At 33.1% G+C, this 19,529-nt stretch overlaps 1 protein-coding gene across 4 annotated transcripts in view; it reads left to right on the top strand.

Moving 5' to 3' along the window:
• The window catches only part of LOC114325088 (guanine nucleotide-releasing factor 2), a 199,781-nt gene that overhangs the window by 26,545 nt on the left and 153,707 nt on the right, over window positions 1–19,529 (top strand). Inside the window, exon 1 of one of the 4 annotated variants that reach the window (XM_050650947.1) lies at window positions 16,932–17,186. The exons of 2 other annotated variants lie outside the window; for them this stretch is intronic. In XM_050650947.1, the coding sequence (XP_050506904.1) occupies window positions 17,045–17,186 (142 nt within the window). In that variant the 5' untranslated portion in view covers window positions 16,932–17,044. Of the gene's footprint in view, window positions 1–16,931; window positions 17,187–19,529 lie in introns of those variants that run through there. One more of the 4 variants, XM_050650948.1, reaches the window with a different exon arrangement.

Here is a 19,529-nt window from a genome sequence, read left to right as displayed (position 1 = left end):
ACCCCCTGTGTGGCAGTTAAGAAGCTAAACAATAAAACGATTAACTTGTGGTCATTCTTTTCTTCAGTGGGATTATGGGTAGGTAATTAGAATGTACATTGTAAATTATTGTAGAAACGTGCAAAGTTATACTTTCGAGAACAATATTAATTTAGATTTCAAATTTTTAAACAAAACAATTAGATAGGTACAGCATGATATTTTGATGTCAAGGTATTGCTGAGTTGGGTTTTGTTATACAAACCGAGACGAGAATAGACGAGAAGAAATATAAACCCACAAAACATTATACATGAAGATGACATTGAAACGGTTGAAAAGTTTACATACCTGGGAGTAGAAATTGAATATATGCCGACGGATCAGAAGATGGATAAATACGGAAGAGAATAACGCAGGCAAACAGAGCTTATTTTACCCTCTCCCATATATTTTGGTCTAAAAGTGTCCACCGAAATACAAGGATGAGAATCTATAACACCTTAATTCGACCAATAACATGCTATGGCAGTGAAGCCTGGGTCCTGAAAGAAACATCCAAAAACAAGCTCAACACATTCGAAAGGAAAGTACTGAAGAGGATACTAGAACCTGTGAGGGAAAATGGAATCTTCAGAAGTAGATACAACAACGAGCTTTATCAACTTTATAAGGAAACACCCCTGTCAGACTTCATTAGAATACAAAGATTGCAATGGGCCGGACATGTGATAAGAATGGGAGGGGATAGGCGACCAAAAAGAGCACAGAATGCTAGAATCCAGGGAACGAGACCGGTTGGAAAGCCAAGAAAGCGCTGGGAAGACATAGTAAACAGCGACGCACAAGTCCTTTTAGGAGTCCGTGTATGGAGAAGAGCAGCCACAGACAGGCAAGGGTGGAGGCAAAAAATAAAGGAGGCCAGGGCTCAATTTGGGCTATAGTGCCGTAATTTCGAAACGGGAGAGGATAAGAAATGCAGAAATTAGAGCACGCATGACAATACAAGGTACAGTCATGGACGACATACAACGAAAGCAGCTCAAATGGTTCGGAAATGTCCAACGAATGAAAAACAGTAGACTCCCGAAACAAGTAATTGCATTGTCACCTACAGGAATACAGAAGAGAGAAATACCTAAGAGAACATGGATGAAAAGAATAAGAAACTCAATGAGCTCCAAATCCAAAGAACTTAGAGAAGATCAATGGAACAGCCGAATTGAATGAAAAATGGGATCGGATAACGTCGAAAGACGTTCTAAACCAGGGGTGGGCAAAAGCCGGCCCGCGGGCCGGATCCGGCCCTTTTGCTTACTTTATCCGGCCCGTTGAGAAACCCGGAAGCAATTTTTCTTTATCCGGCCCGTTGAGAAACCCGGAAGCAATTTTTTTTACAGCATAGGCGCAGTGCTTTTTAAATGCATTCATTTTTGTTGAATCCTGAGAAAACTAATAAGTATTTTTGGAAAAATTTATAAGCTGAATGAAATATTAAATTATTGCCGAGGGCCGAAAGTCCCTGAAAACTTCTATGTTTATTTTAATAAGTCACAGGGGTGAAAAAAAGAGAAAATTTAATGTAGTTTTTCATTTCAAATATCTTATTCAAAAGAAACTGTGTGTTTATTCTAAGGGATTTTCGGCCCTCGGTAATAATGTAACCTTTCATCCTGAGTTTAAATTTTTCAAATATATTTTTTAGTTTTCTCAGGATTCGAAAAAAAGGAATGCATTTAAAAAGTATTGGTCCGAAATTTTGCGCCTACGCTCTTCATCACTTTTATGCGATTTTGTTTTAATCAACAGTATTAGTGTTCGTAGTGTTCAATGAAATGAATCTCTGAATCTCTATCTTCTGCTTTTCTTAAAAGTATCTATGTTTAACCCGCTCCAGGCGGGAATATTTTTCGGCCAGGGTATTTGTCGTCTACTAGGACCCTTTTCTTTCTATTTTACTTTTCATAATCAGCGGCTGCAACAACTTACAACAACGTACTTATCATTTCTAAGTATGTGCCCCTTCTCCTTGCTGTCTTTCTCCTTTTAATGATTTCTCATCATTTCGTTCGTAATATTATCGGCCCATGGTATTTTCAAAATTCTCCTAAAGAGCCACATCTCAAAAGCTTCCAGCTTTCTCATTAAGTCAGCATTAACAATCCAATAAACGAGAATAGATTGGACACACCATTTTAATTATTATCCCGGTTTTTTATAGGGTTCTCTGCCTTCCGGTTTCCAGTTTCCAGCTTCGTTCGTCCGTCGTTGCGTTCGCCAGGGTGAAGGTTCCTTTTGGACATTACCTTCTGAATGCCACAGAGCTAGGATTGTTTCGGCCCTCCTCTCTTCTTTCCCTTCAATTTGTCAATTTGTTTTGGCAGCCTGTCGTCGTCCATTCTTTCTACATGACCATACCAGATCAGTTGTCTCCTTTGAATTTCGTCGATGATGGTTGACTTGACATAACGTTTTACAATTCGATATCAGATTTGCAGATTGAATCTTTGGTTACTTAGAAATTTCCTTATCTTGATAAAGGTTGCTCTTGAATTTCTGAATTTTAATTTTTATCTGGATCCTTGTTATGGCTTAATATAATGGACCACATTAAAAATTTCGTAATTTTACTGGGAACAAATGGTTCGCATGTACACCCACACCCAACTAAGACAATTTATTATTAGTATTATCTATTATTAACAGTCAAATGTCTTTGTCCAAATTCTTTAAAATTATACTTATAGTATTGTTGTCAAAAAATTTCTTGGGCAGAGAAAAACATCCACCAAAAACATTAGCGTGTGCGCAGCGTACATACTGGGTATGGTATAGGTCTCCGGCCCGAGAGACATTTTGAAAATTTCATTTTGGCCCGCGCTTAGAAGTATTTGCCCACCCCTGTTCTAAACGGATTATGCATATCATATTATACATGATAATACATATAATGAAAAAGTTTATACAAGTAACACGTATTATAAGAATTTGAGTAGCATCATGAGCAAGATCGATAAAATGCAATTACATTTATAAATATAGAATTGTGTAATGTTTCTTTAGAGGGTGTTTTGAAATAAAAATTATAATAAAATTTTTGTCAAAAGTCTAAATAATCTTTGTCCATTCATAAGCACTAATTCGTTTTCGTACCCAGTGTTCCCAGATGACTTTTTTGAGGATCAGGAGGTGTCGCCACGAACGATCAGGAGATTTCAGGAGACTCGCTCGCCTCAAAAATTGGTAGAATTCTGTAGTTTCAGTCTTTACGTTTATAGATAGGCAACTAGATGTCGCCACGAAAAATCAGTAGAATCAGTTGGTGGAGTATTTTTACGTTTATAGGTAGGCATGCAACTCTATAAAATCTGTAAGGGACGGCTGTGGCAACGCTAGATGGCGGCTAAAGCATAAAAATAAAAAAAATGAAATAGGATAAAATTCTGAAAAATTCAAACTCCATACAAAACCGTTCTTGAATCGTTACGCGCATGCGCAATGACGAATAATGCTGCGCAGTAACACATTTTTCGTTACTGCGCATCCTCGTAATCATTCAAGAACGGTTTTGTACCGAGTTGGAACAAAACCAGATGATTTTCAGAATTTCATCACTTCATCAGGAAGTTTAAGGACGCCATCAGTAGATCAGTAGGCGAGGGTCGCCATCAGTAGGTCCCCTGAAATTTCAGGAGGTCTGAGAACACTGTTCGTACCTGTAATAACATTATTGATAATCCTACCGACAGGGTTTCTTTACCTGCTGGCTGACCGCGGGCTGGATATCGACAACAAGAACAGAATGACGGCCGAAAGAGATACCTTTTAGCAAAACTTTGAGATTTTTAAAAAAGTTTAAACAAAATAGCTGCTTTGTGTTACACTTTATGTTAAAAACAAAAACAGATTCGGAAAGTGGGAAAAATTCTCTAGTGCCGTATTTAAATTTACATTTTTTTACGTTAATTTTAAGCAAAAAAGTTAAAAAAAAAACATATTGTTTAAACAATTTAATAATTGATATGCAAATAGTGCACTAGAACTTTTTAATACCTTTCATATAAAAAAAGAATTATCTCAATATCTGCCATAGTTTTTGCGTTATTTTGTTTAAACTTTTACATTGGAATTTAGCTATGCTCAGAATCGTGATGAACAGCCTTAAAGTCGAAGATTAAGGATGTACCAGAAAGAACTTTCAACATGAAAAGTCTCAGATTTAAATTACTATTTACTTACCATTTTAATGGTGGATTCTGCATCTGAGACTCTTCAATTTGTTAAGAGATGTCGCTGGATCGGGTCCCAATGGGAATTTGAATAATCTTTCAAATTCCCCTTAAATTGATGGTTGAATTGTTTTTCGATTCAGAGGAGTGCACGCTAGCGCTGTTGAAAAAGCCTGAAACGGTGGAAACAGCTGTCAGGCGATTGTGCATCCCTCTGAATCAAAAACAAGCAAAACCATCATTTACTTAAAAAATAGTAAATTTGGCGAATGGATTTAGTGTCCACAGTCATATAAACCCAAATAAACAACAACAAAATATTAGCAACTGACGTTCTGCCGGACAGCAGTTTCAGTCAGATGTCGGAATCAGTCTCATACAAATTAATAGTGCAAAGTAGTGACTTTCTGCCACGGCGACAACTGCAACTGACGTCTGTGGTTGCAGTCGTTGTCGGAATCGTACTTTTACGTGACATTTCGATCCTGGTTATTACCTCTTTACCAGTGTCACAATTTACATTTAACCAGCTGCCAAGGTATTTAAAATGCTGTAGACATTCTATCTCCTCTCCATGAAGAGAAATCAGACCTTGATTAATCTTTCCAACTACCACCCACTTTGTCTTTGAACTGTTAATTTTAAGGCCTCTCCGATAACTTGCTTCACTGGCTAGATTTACTAATGTCTGGAGATTTTGTAAATTTTCTGCAAGAACTTCATTGTTCATTCAACTCCCTGTAGTATGGTATAACTAGACCCAAACTCAGACATCCAAAGTGAAAGTTTTCCTCCAACACCAAATTGTTCTATATGGTCCATATATTGTTCAGTAAAAAGTCACACCATTTTAAGCGTCGGGTTTGGGGGTGAAGTGGGGGAGAAATTGGTATATATACTGGTATAGATTGGTATAAATTGGTAATAAAATGACTAATTCTAAGCAACTTTTGCCCTATAAAAGGTTTTTCACCAAGTTAATACTTTTCGAGTTATTTGCGAGTGAATTATGTTCATTTTTCTACAAAATAACAACGTTTTCAGACAATTTTTCGCAAATAACTCAAAAAGTAAGTATTTGGTGGAAAAAATTCTTATCAAAAATATAGCACGTAAAAAAGTGAAAAACTTGGTGTATATATTAGGTAGAAGCAGAGTTATAGCTAATGAAAAATAGGTTCATATTCGTCAAATTCCAAATCGTATATTTTAACGTGCCATAACCAAAAAACGAAGCCCTTTTTTGGGGAAAGCTCATTTTAACTTTTTTAAAGTGTTTAAAAAATGCTTATTTTTGTTTTTAAAAAAAATTTGCATCAAAAGTAAATAATCAAGTATATTCAAATGGGAAATAAGCCACAATTTTACCTAAAAATGATTTTATTAACGTTTCGACGTTTATTATATATTCCCATTTGAATATACTTGATTATAAAAATGCCACAAGAAAATAGCTTCAGAACAACAAAAAGTAAATAAGTTACGCTCAAAATAAAGTTGGTCCCTTTTTTTGGTAAGAAATCTGGAAAATCACCCCCTAATTAGCAGTTCAAATGAACTTAATTGTTATCACTTCACAAGTTTTTTACTCGCGTGTGTATTGATCATACGATCTGTAAGTTTCATCGGTTCAAAGTCCTTATTTTTAAAAGAGCTGTAGTTAAAATGGTTTGAACGAGTCACTTTTCACGAGTGTATGCAAATTTAGAAACACCGAATCTTGACCAATTTTTGTCTTACAGAAAAACAAAAAAATACAAAATATTCAGAAAAGTAAAGCCGACTTTTTTTATTGTTTAAGACTTTTAGCATCTCTAACAATTTTTAATAGTCGAGGAAATGAAGCATTTTGGCTCGCAATTTTTTCGTCCAGCATGGATTTACTTGAAATTTTCACGGGTAGGAAATAGTCCAAGGATCATTTTCTATATCATGCTGCTGTACGCTAAAACCTTGGGGGTGGTTGCCAACCCATCTCGGGGGTGGGAATTTTTTATTACATTTTAACCATGTAAATCGATGTAAAAAGTAGGTAATTCTAAGAAAAAAATGTTTTGTACATTTTCTTCGTAAAACTAATATTTCATAATCATATTTCATAATAATCAAAAGGTGGGTTCATTGCATCGCGATGTTTTGCCTTAAAAGAGGCAGAATGTTTATATTCCCTTCAGAGTTGTGACTGCATAATCTTCACTGATGATGCATAAGGATGCTGAAATAGTTGCTATATGGAGATGGTAGTCCAACTCTGAATCGAATATAAACAAAACCTGCCTTGAACCCTTTTTAATCTTTTTCATTTTACTCAGTTTTTGAGTATTTAGAAACTGTCTTTCGGTCCTTTTCCTAGACGAAGAGAAGGTAAATGCGTGGCCTAAGTGTCCTCTATTTGCTTTCTCCTATTTTCGTCGTCTCTACGTGATTATATATTGTAAAATCCGGAGATATGGGATGCAGCCAGAAAGCAGTTTATTAACGAAAAGTCTTAGATTTAAAATATTGTTTATTATATTTTTATTTCAATTATTCTAATTGTTTAAAAAGTAGTAAACTTTGTATCTGGGGCTTTTCGTTGTTTTCCTCGTAATACGAGAGATGTCGCTGATTTGCGTCCCAAAAGGTGGGTTCATTGCATCGCGATGTTTTGCCTTAAAAGAGGCAGAATGTTTATATTCCCTTCAGAGTTGTGACTGCATAATCTTCACTGATGATGCATAAGGATGCTGAAATAGTTGCTATATGGAGATGGTAGTCCAACTCTGAATCGAATATAAACAAAACCTGCCTTGAACCCTTTTTAATATTTTTCGAGTTATTCGCGCTTGAAAGTAACGGTTTTTCGTCGAAAAAATCGACTTCTTATAGGGTTTTTTGAGAATACCTCGAAAAATATGCATTTAATAAAAAAAACTGCAGATAACAAAATTGTATCGTTTAGTAGCACAAACTAAATTCCTTGTCTATAATATCTTTAAGACCAATACAAACCGAGATACGGCATGTTAAAGGTTAGCTTTTCTCGTCAAATGCATAATTTGAAATATTCAAAGCCAAATAACGGGAAAACTTTGCATTTTCGAGGAAAACTTAAATTATCTATTTTCAAGTATACAATTAAACCTTTTAAAGAATAATAATTAAAAATTTTTAACATGAAAATAGAGCGATTTATGATAAAAAAAAGTCGGTACCTGCTTTTCTCTACGAAAAAATCAGTGAAAATAACCCCCTAACTACCCTCCTAATTAAAAATTGGTCTTCAGCTTTCTGTAATTCCTTGTATATTTGTATTGTCAATACACCCAAGAAGTTTCACCTATTTAAAAGGCCAAATTTTAGAAAAATTGGAGTTTAAAGAAAAATTAATTTTTTGCACTTTCGTATTTTTCACGTTTTACTTCCAAATATCTCCGAAAATACGGGAGATACGAAAAAAATGATAGACAACTAAATTATAGCTTTTTTCATGACTAAAATTATATTGTGCATAGATTTTCATTACAGTGAATAGTTAGCGAGATATAGCTGTTTAAAACCTCTATTTACGAGCAAACACCCCCTTATTCGAGCCCTTTAAACCCACCCCAATTAAAAAGTAAGGGATCTAACCGAATTTAATTTACACAGTCTTATAGTTCTTCAAAAATCCTACAAAATCATTTTTGAAAAAACTTTTTATCGCCAAAAATGAAAAAACTATGTTTATAAAACGCGTTTTTTTTTCGAAATATTCGAATAGTCCGCTTGTGGAACATTTTCAATGCATGTATAATACCACAGAACTGGTTCGTATACTGGAAGATGACTTAAAAACAATGTGTATTTGTACTTCTACATATTTGTAAATTCGTATTTTTGTGTAAATAAATGTTTTTGTAATTCTTTAATTCTACTTTTTTTCTGTATAGATCTATTAAATTATCTATTTATAAAAATTATAATGTTCTTAAGGGTGGTTTTTAAGGGTTGAAATATTATGATATTATATCCTAAAGCATAAAACAATCACTATTTTTAGCCAATCAAAACCAAATTTTACCCATATTAAAATTTACAATGTTTTTATATAATGTTTGACAATAAGGGGTAGTTTACGCCCCTAAAAATAATCGACGCCCTTGAGCATGTTATAGAATATGAAGTACAGGGTGAGATGATCCTAATCCCAAATTTTAATGTAAATCGATGCAAGCCGAAATTATTCTTTTAGGATAAGTAATTTTTTATATATAGCTCCAACAAGGGTGGTTTTAAGGGTTCAAATATTATGATAGTATATCTTAAAGCATAAAACAATCATTATGTGACTAATAAGAACCAAATGTTGACAATATTAAAGTTTAAAATGTTGTTTTATAATTTTTTACAAGTAGTTTTTTAGGGGTCGTTTTCACCCTTAAAAAACCAAAAGCGTACAACGGCTCAATATAGAAAATGAACTAGAGGATGAAATGAGCCTAATCCCAAATTTTTGTACCAATCGATGCTGGACGAAAAAATTGCGAGGTTTTGCCATTTTTCCAGCTTCATTTCCTCGACTATAAGTTATTTTGAAAAAAAAAGCATCTTTCCAAAATTAAAATTTTTAAAAATTTTACTTTAAAACCAAATTTTTTCAAAAATAAGCACTCTGAATCCATGATACTTACAGATCATATTATAAACACAACATAAGTAGAGTAACTTGTGAAGCGGTAACGATTAATTTCATTTAAGTTGCTAATTGGGGGGTGATCTTCCTGATTTTTTTTGCCAAAACAAAAGGGACCAACTTTATTTTGAGCGTAACTTGCTTACATTTGATGCTAGAATTTTTTTTTTATAAAAACAGAAATAAAGCTTTTTTTTTAAAACTTTAAAAAAGTTGTAATGTGTTTTCCCCAAAAATGCTTCATTATTTGGATATTTCACATTGAATTATTCTATTTGGAATTTTTCGAATATGAACCTATTTTTCATTAGCTATAACTCTGCTTTTGCTAGGTATAGAGACCTAATATATACACCGTTTTTTTCACTTTTTTCTTTTTTATAGGCTACAGTTTTGCTAAGATAATTCTTTTCGACAAAATGCTTACGTTTTGAGTTATTTGCGAAAACACCGTCTAAAAACGTGGTTATTTTGTTGAAAAATGAACATATTCACTTGCAAATACATAACTCGAAAAGTATTGATTTGGTGAAAAATCACTATAGAACAAAAGTTGCTTAAAATTAGTCAGTTTATCCATTTCGGGACTTATCTTGTAGATACATATATATTTTTTCACCTCCGAGATGGGGTGGTGAAAGTCACCCCCAGGGCAAAAGCACACATCGGCACCATATCACTTTTTTTCTATGACATGTTAGCTATGCGTATGCCAAATTTCATTTCAATCTAAGCGGTTCTTTAAATTTTACAGCAAAAACCGTGAAAGAATGTACTATTGAAGAGAACGCGTACACAAAACAGTACCTTTCTAATTCCTAGACCATTTATTTCTAGACACTTCTTATTATGTACCCATTCTACTTTCACACAGAAGGAATACTCGGTTTTGTATAATTCGTAAAAGTATTTACGAGTATCTTAAGTGCTCATCAAACGATCCTCTGCGTTTCGTAGGCCCGATTTTTTGGCAATGTTATATAAACAGTGACTCCAATCTCCAATCAATCGTCCGGCATCTCTCTTTCGTTGTAAATTTTGCTAAAGAAAGTGGTTAAGTAGATAATGTTTTCCTCGTCAAAAAGTTTAATTTTGAGTTTTTAGTTTGTCGCGCGGCTTTGTTGTCGGTGGTTTCTGAGATTTATCGTAAAAAAATCTCCCATGTGCGTTGTTTGTTTATTTACCTGTGCACTGGTGGTTATTTAATTAAAGTTGAAGTGTGTGTGTTAAACGCGCAACAATAAATATTTATGATAGAGCTGTTATTTCAATCAAATATTAGTCCAGGGCGCATCTGTTTTGAGATGGACGTTGAGAGGTGACTCAAATTTTTTTGCAGAAATTGCTTGAAAATAACTCAAATAATAATATTTGAGTTATTCTCCCACTCAAAATGGTCCGGAACATTGTTTAAATAATCAAAATGTCAAAATATGAAGGAAAAATTCGATTTTTTTATTGGTTTTTTGATTATAACTTTAAAACTATTCATTTCTGAGAAAAGTTGTACTGACGTAAAAGTTGCGTAATTAAATTTCCTACAATACAGAATTGGCTATAAATTTAAAAAATAGTCACCCTTGTTGCAAAATAGCAATAATTGCGAAAGAAACCATACAAAAACAAGTATTCGCATTTTACGTTTTTTAACCATTTACGCTACACTTAGGACCTTCATATTTTACCCAGAAAAACTTCATGATATAGTAAAACAACACTGTAAATTTCATTAAAATCGGTTTAATAGATTTTGCAAAATAAATTTTGCAATCCAGCTTTCGCAAAAAAAATTCATTTTTTTTAATGTTGCAGAACTCAAAATAAAGCAAATAGCAGGTTGAATTTTTTTTGCGTATAGAAGTGTACTGTACCTTTCATTTGCAATTTGCAAAATTAAAATCGATTAATTACCACGGCGTCAGAAATTTTTTTAAATAAACATTAATTTTTGGTGCTACGCGCAGGACAGCGGTGTTCGATTCACACAAGTTGATTTCCACCAAAATTTCTTCCAATCTTTATCTAATATATTATTTTCTTACTCTATATTTTGTTGTATTTTAATATTTTAATTCCACAAAAATCAAACTAATTTTATTATTGTTTGTGAAATATTGTTTAAACAATTGCATATGTTTAAAAATAATAAACTTTTATTCTCTAAGTTAAAATATATGAACAAAGAAAGATTTTGCTAAAAAAGTGTTGTTTCAAAAGACAGATTATGTGTTTTTATTTTGCAATAAACAAATTTATTCATTTATATCGAAATGTAATAAAAATTAAAATGTATCAATCATTATCAAAGGTTATTGGAATATCCAATCAGAGCAAAGTATCCGCTGTCCTGCGCGTAGCACCAATAATTAATCTTTATTTAAAAAAAAATTCTGACGCCGTGTTAATCGATTTTAATTTTGCAAATTGCAAATGAAAGTTACAGTACACTTCTATACGCAAAAAAATTTTAACTTGCTATCTACTTTATTTTCCGTCCTGTAACATTTTGAAAAATTGAATTTTTTTTGCGAAAGGTGGATTGCAAAATTTATTTTGCAAAATCTATTGAACCGATCTTAATGATATTTACAGTATTGTTTTACTGTATCATAAAGTTTTTCTGGGTAAAATATGAAGGTCCTATGTGTAGCATAAATGGTAAACGTAAAATGCGAATACTTGTTTTTGTATGGTTTTTTCGCAATTATTACTATTTTGCAACAAGGGTGACTATTTTTTAAATCTTTAACCGACTCTATCTTGTAGGAAATTTAATTACGCAACTTTTATGTCAGTACAACTTTTCTCGGAAATGAATACTTTTAAAGTTATAATCAAAAAACGAAGAAAAAAATCGAATTTTTCCTTCATTTTTTGACATTTTGATTATTTAAACAATGTTCCGGACCTTGTTGGGAGGGAGGATAACTCAAATATTATTATTTGAGTAATTTTCAAGCAATTTCTGCAAAAAAATTTGAGTCACGTCTCAACGTCTAAATGTACTAATATTTTTACAGATGCGCCCTGGTCTATATACAGGATGGGCCAAAACATTACATTACACTTTTACTGCGATGGTAAAAAATATATTCTGTACAGATCCTTCCATTGGAGGTTAAGTATCATCATCTGTACACGAAATAATACAGGTTTTTCTTCTTGTAGTACCTATCTGTTTCGGATGTTGGCGACCATCATGACAATCTATACTTTGCACACTGCTACTTTGGAAATATTTGTAGTTGTTGTGTTGAACCATTTACGTAGATTTTTCAGCCAAAAATCCTTCGCCCTCCTGGTCTTCAGTTTTCTTGTACTTTTCCCTGTAAGATTTGTTACAGCAGTCCATATTTCTCGCCTTTTCTCATGATGTGACAGAGGTATTCGGATTTGGCTGTTTTTATTGTGGTTAACAGCTGTTTTTCTTTCTGTATTCTTAATAAAACACCCTAATTAGTAACTTGGTCGGTATAAGATATCTTCAGGATTCGACGCTAAAGCCACATTTCGAAAGCCTCAACTTTCTTGCAGGTGGCCTCTGTGAAAGTTCACGACTTAACTCCGTACTCAACAATATAGTAAAGATATAACATAGTAATAACCTGATTTTTACGGGTATTGATAAATCATGACATTTAAATAGCTTAGCGATTTTTTTGAAATGCATACCTTGCTTTCTCTAGCCTACGGGTTTTTAATAAAACATTTTATGCGAGCATTGTAGATCAATTTTAAGATACAGAAGACGATATTCGTATGAGGCTACGAATAGCTTAACAAGCATTCAGCATGCCCAACCCCGTTTGGAGGTCTGGTAAAAGACAAAGATCCGAATATTCTAGTGATAGTGGAATGTCATGTGTCAAGTGACAAAAACCCTTGCAGATAAACTGCATATCTTTGTTAATAAATGGCTACGAAGAATTGTTCGTATTTTCTGGCCTAAAATCATCAGATACGAAGATATGTTACACCTGATGGAAGAAAAGAGGGTAGAAACTGAAATAAAGTTCAGAAAGTGGGGTTGAATCGGTCACACACTCCGAAAAAAAGGTTCCAGTATTGCAAAGACCTCCCTAGAGTGGAATTCCCAAGGAAAAAGAAAAAGAGGTCGCCCAGCACAAACTTGAAAAAAAAACCATCATGATCGAGATAAGAGGTTGACTATTTTGATTGGTAAATAAGCCACAATTAAATTGAAAAACTAATTTTATTAACGTTTCGATACAAAATAAATAGTATTATACAAAATATTACTAGATATACAGGGTGTAACGAAAATACAGGTCATAAATTTAATCACATATTCTGAGACCAAAAATAGTTCGAATGAACCTAATTTACCTTAGTACAAATATGCACATAAAGAAAGTTACAGCTCTTTGAAGTTACAAAATGAAAATCGATTTTTTCGAATATATCGAAAACTATTAGAGATTTTTTATTGAAAATGGACACGTATAATTCTTATGGCAGGAACATCTTAAAAGAGAATTATAGTGAAATTTGTGCACCCCATCTAAATTTTATGGGGGTTTTGTTCCCTTAAACCCCCCAAACTTTTGTGTACGTTCCAATTAAATTATTATTGTGGTACCATTAGTTAAATTCAATATTTTTAAAACTTTTTTTGCCTCTTAGTATTTTTTCGATAAGGCAGTTTTTATCGAGTTGCGGCTTCTTTTTTAATATGTTTACATACAAATTTTATGGGGGTTTTGTTCCTTTAAACCCCCCAAATGTTTGTGTATGTTCCAATTAAACTTTTACTGCGGTACCATTAGTTAAACACAGTGTTTTTAAAACTTTTTTGCCTCTTTGTATTTTTTCGAGAAGGCACTTTTTATCGAGATATTACTTCTTTTTTAATATGGTTCAAAATATACCTAAAAATGTAAATCATAAATAAATTTTCATATTACATATTACCAAGTCTCCATAATCGTACTTTGCCATATACAAATATGTGGTGGATTTGACAAATATTCAAAATATCTCGATAAAAACTGACTTTTCGATAAAGTACTAAAAGGCAAAAAAGTTTTTAAAACATTGTGTTTAACTAATGGTACTACAATAATAATTAAATTGGAACGTACACAAAAGTGTGGGGGGGGGGGGGGTTTAAAGGAACAAAACCCCCATAAAATTTTTATGGGGTGTCCAAATTTCACTATAATTTTTTCTTAAGATACTACTACCATAAGAATGCCACTTGTCTATTTTCAATAAAAGATCTCTAATAGTTTTCGATATATTGGAAAAAATCGATTTTCATTTTGTAACTTCAAAGGGCTGTAACTTTTTTTATGTGCACATTTGTACTAAGGTAAGTTAGGTTCAATCGAACTATTTTTGGTCCCAGAATATGTGATTAAATTTATGACCTGTATTTTTGTTACACCCTGTATATATATACTCGTATGTGCTTTCTGTTGTTTTCCGGGGTTTGACTCCGCGTTGAATAATTTTGGTTTTGAGAAAAACCATTATTTTGACGACGTTTCGGCAAGATCTCACTTGCCATTGTCAAGTCAGGTAGTTCCGCTTCTTGGTCAGATCTGGTCTTTCATACTTTTGAGTTTGTTCGGTATTCTCTCTTGGTGGTGGTTTTCTATTTTCTATTTTCCTTAATGCTTCTTTTTCCTCTCTCTCTCCCCAATCTTTATTTCTTCATTTGTTTTCACTTCTGGTCTGGTGTTGGCGGTTCATTATCTCCAATTTTAGCAAATAATATGTAGATCGAAAGTAGTCGGACAGTTGTTACTCTCTTGGAATGCTTCATAGTATAAGCTCTTTATTTAATGTCGCCTTCTTGTACTTATACCTTTATTTTTCTTCTCAAAATCGTGTAGTTGCACGATGCTGTAATCTCAAGATGCTGTAGTTCGTGAGTTGAAATTATTCCAAAAGTGATTGATAAACAACATTGCCTTTTTAGTGATTCATTTTTCCCGTTTTCATAATTTATTTCTAACTGATAACACATTGACCCATCTTTTATATCAATTAAAAAGCGCGAAAACATTCGGCGGCATAATAAAATAAAACTTCGTGGTGCGAGTGTAATGAGCATAAACAGTGCTGCCAAAGACGTAGTCTTGCGAATGATTATTGAGAGGATCTTTTATCCATATATGAAATGTAAAAATAAAATTATGTTTTTTTATCTTATTTTGAAACACCTTGTGGAATTTATTAGAAATAAACGCTATTTTTTATTCATATTGCGAGATAGCTGCATCTTTTCTTAACATTTTTGTAATCAGATCGATATTTCTATTATCAAAGATTACACGTAACTTTTTATGGACATTTAAAGCAAATAAAATTAAAGAAAACAAAACGACTAAAGCTTAAGAAAACATAATCTTAAACTAAATCTTAAGAAAGCTAAAGCTTAAATACTCGTTAACAAGTCACCTCTCTCAAAAACACGTGATAACGAAGATTTCTTCTCTCTAAACTTCTCTTGGTGATTTTCGGCTCTTGTGTTGACCTTTCAGTAATACAGGGTGTAACAAAAATACAGGTCATAAATTTAATCACATATTGTGGGACCAAAAATAGTTTGATTGAACCTAACTTACCTTAGTACAAATGTGCATATAAAAAAAGTTACAACCCTTTGAAGTTACAAAATGAAAATCGATTTTTTCCAATATATCGAAAACTACATATTAGAGATTTTTTATTGAAAATGGACATGTGGCATTTTTATGGCAGTAGCATCTTAAGAAAAAAATATAGTGAAATTTGGACACCCCATAAAAACTTTATGGGGGTTTTGTTCCTTTAAACCCCCCCAAACTTTTGTGTACGGTCGACTTAAATTATTATTGTAGTACCATTAATTAAACACATTGTTTTTAAAACTTTTTTGGCTCTTAGTACTTTTTCGAAAAGTCAGTTTTTATCGAGATATTTTGAATATTTGTCAAATCCACCACATATTTGTATATGGTTAAGTACGATTATGGAGATTTATAAAAATATGAAAATTTATGTTTGATTCACATTTTTAGGTATATTTTGAACCATATTAAAAAATAATCTACATCTCATAAAATCGATTTTCATTTTGTAACTTCAAAGGGCTGTAACTTTTTTTATGTGCATATTTGTACTAAGGTAAGTTAGGTTCATTCGAACTATTTTTGGTCCCAGAATATGCGATTTAATTTATGACCTGTATTTTTGTTACACACCTTGTATAACACACATTTTCTATGAGATTTAGATCGGGGCTACAGGGTAGCCAGTTCATTGTTTGTATACCAACCTCGTCCAAATAATCATGGACCACACGTGCGACATGTGGTCGTGCCTTATCATGCATTTTTTTTTATTTAATTTTACCTTGAAGTATTTTACTGTTAAAAATCCACGAGGAAATGACATTCCTGTAGCTGACTGTATACTGTAAATCACAAAAAATAATTAAATTCCTTTGTAAAAGGATATTTATAAAATATCCCTAAAAGGGCTACATCACAGAAGGTTTTCGGAATATCAATTCCATCATCAGTGCATGCGCGGAGTTCATATAGTAACTGAGTCACGACTTCCAAGCGCCACTTTGTCCGGTTGTTTCATAGGTCCTCTTCTATTTCTTTCTCTCAGCTTTTTGTCTATTTCTTTGCTCCAACTTTTACTCGGTCGACCTCGTTTTCTCTTTCTTTCTGGTTGCCATTTTAGTATTTCCTTTGGTATTCGTTGTTCATTCATTTTTTGTATATATCCGAATCAGATGGTATGTTGATGTTATCTATGATTGTTCGTTTGATTCCTATTATTTTTCTAATGCTTTCGTTAATAATCCTTTCTATTCTAGATCTTCCTGCTGCCCTTCTTCAAAATTAATTTTCTGTCACTCTCAGCGTTGTCAGTGTTCTTCGTTTTTGTTAATATTTTTTATGATGAGTTTTAATCTATTTTAACCTTTGGTTAACAAAAATATTGTAACTAATATGTCTAAAAATGTCTGGTTCTGCCAAAACATGTATGACTACGCCTTTGGTTTGCATATAAGCGAGGTCAAGACCTCCTTAACCCAAAAATTTGATCACAACAGCTGCGGTAATTCCAAAACGAAATAGTGGAAATTAAGGAAATTTAAAATGATTTGTGTTAAGTGATAGTGTCGCCAAAAAGTCGAAGGAATTAATCGGGCGAGGAAATGTCGTCACTGGGGGATATTATACGTGAACCTAGTAGAAGAAGGAGGAAGTACAGAGTCCATGGGAGCAAAAGTTTGGACTATAGATGTTCTAGGCAGTGGATGGTGCTTCTATCGATATCTAAGCTGGAGGATGTCCCAGGTAAGATAATTTGAAAAACAAAAAAAAGAGCTACACATATCACAAAACGTTTTCGTTCTCTAAAAAAACATCATCAATGTTACAGGCTTGTCATGCTGAACCACCCAAAAATCCATAGGTTAAAACCTTTTAAAAAATGTTGACTAAATGTCTTACATTGAAACATTAATTATGAAATCCAAAGAATGGATATTATAATTCCTAAGGCGAAGGCCCCGTTGCCACTGAGTTGCCACTCACCGTTCTCAATGTGAAGACATAGTTTTTTTTCACTTAGCAACCCACGTGCTTCGTGGGAGTCCTATAGTACAGGGCCTTATCCTTAGAGATTATATCCATCCTTTGGATTTCATAATTGAGGCCATGAGAGCCAAAGTGGCCTAAGTGATTTTAACATTACTTTACATAATCAAAGAAAATGATCAGAAGCTAACCATGTCCGATTGTTTTAGTAGTTTTATGTTGACCAAGAATCATTATTGGTCAACATACAATAAATAAAACAATCGGACATTGATAGCTTCTGATCATTTTCTTCGATTATGTAATGTTAAAATCAGTTAGGCCACTTTGGCTCTCATGGCCTCAATTAATTTTCTAATGTGGGACATTTAGTCAACATTTTAAAGGTTTTAACCCATGTATTTTTGGGTGGCTCAGCATCTCAAGCCTATAAGAACACTGATGATGCTCTTTTTAGAGAGCGAAAACGTTGTGTTATATCTGTAGCCCTTTTAAGGGTTTTTAAGTAAATATACCTTTCATAAAGGAAATTTTTCATTAAATTTATTTGTAATTAATGGTATACAGCCAGCTACAGAAAATTCTTCATTGTGGATTTGAAAAACGTACATCAAAAACAATACTTACCTACAAAAATATCTATTAACCGTTTTTAGTACCTTTTACCGTTGGTTTATAATTAAATAATTAAATCCAACTGTCTCCAGTTTCTGTTATTGAACATGAACCTCTTACTATACTTTACTTGTGTCTCTATTCAGCTTAACGTTTTGTTATTGTTTTGTGCAAGATCACTCTATCTAGATTTAGACTTTTCTATAATAAAGCTGAAATCAATATTATTACAAGAATTAATATTAAAATTAAACTCACCAGACTTCCGGGTTGAATCGCGTCGATATTCACTGGGCCGAGATTTCGACGTCCTCTCTGACGTCATCTTCAGGGCTACCGGGGTCTCAGTCTCCTGAGCCCCCTGACACTGCACTGTTCAATAGACACTGCACTGTTTCGAACGGGAGACCGGTTATACCGTCGATTATACATGGATGACAGTCAGTTTGGTGACCTATATGAAGATGGTGTTGGCCTAGAGCTGAACTGAATCGGAATTGCGAACAGATATGGAATGTTCATAAATCCTATTTTGGATTCTACGATTGTTTTGTCCTATGTAAGATCGGGGGCAGTCTGCACAAGGAATTTCATAAACTCCGTGTTGTTCATTTGGAATGTTGTCTTTGACTGACCGGACCATAGATAAATAATATAGTATTACCGGATAGATAGGCAACTCACTGTAAAAATTTGGTTCCTTTCGCCATTTGCGTCCGATGTGTTAACTAATCACTATTTGGCGGGAAATTCAAATGGACAAGCATTAATTTTATCCGTTTAGCGCCTCTTGCGGGCAATTTCATTACTAATTAAAATATCTTCTTATTTTACAAGAAATAATCTCACCTATATTATTAAAATAAAATACCAGAACTTACTAAGCTTGTTTAAATAATATCTAAGTAATACTCATAAATTATTCGGAATTCTTAAGTTACAAAATATGTTATTTTTGTCAAATTTAGTAAGGAAAAGGGATATAAAAAAGTTAGACAATGTTTTTCTAAATATAGGTACGTGTATTTATTTGTTGTTTCAGATAAAACAGTTATAAACTAATTACTATTTACCTATGCATTTTTCTAACTTTTCTATGATTTGTACACAACAATAATAACCCATGTTTAGTTTTTTTATTAACACAACACCAAAGTTCTTTCGTAACTAAAACAATACTACACTTTATAAACCAAGGATAAGGAACCGACTTAAATTGAAATTACTAAGAATAAATCGTTAAAGATAATACAATAAAAATTTGCACTAACTCTAACTGTCATTACTTTTGACAGAATTGACATTGCCGAGTTAAGCCTCGTTTGATTATTTTATTTGTGACATTCAGGTATGGTGTTAACATAAATGATTGGTTAAAGTCTTCGTGAGCGAGATAGGCTGTCATTTCTCTATATTTAGCTGATCGGTGTGGAAGTGGTGGGGGAAATTCCCCAATTTTTCCATATAAGATTCCGGGGCATGGAC

This window comes from Diabrotica virgifera, chromosome 5 (genome assembly GCF_917563875.1).
Source record: "Diabrotica virgifera virgifera chromosome 5, PGI_DIABVI_V3a".
Taxonomy (NCBI): domain Eukaryota; kingdom Metazoa; phylum Arthropoda; class Insecta; order Coleoptera; family Chrysomelidae; genus Diabrotica; species Diabrotica virgifera.
The sequence above is the reverse complement of the archived record's forward strand: the minus strand, read 5'-3'. Positions and strand labels throughout refer to the sequence as shown.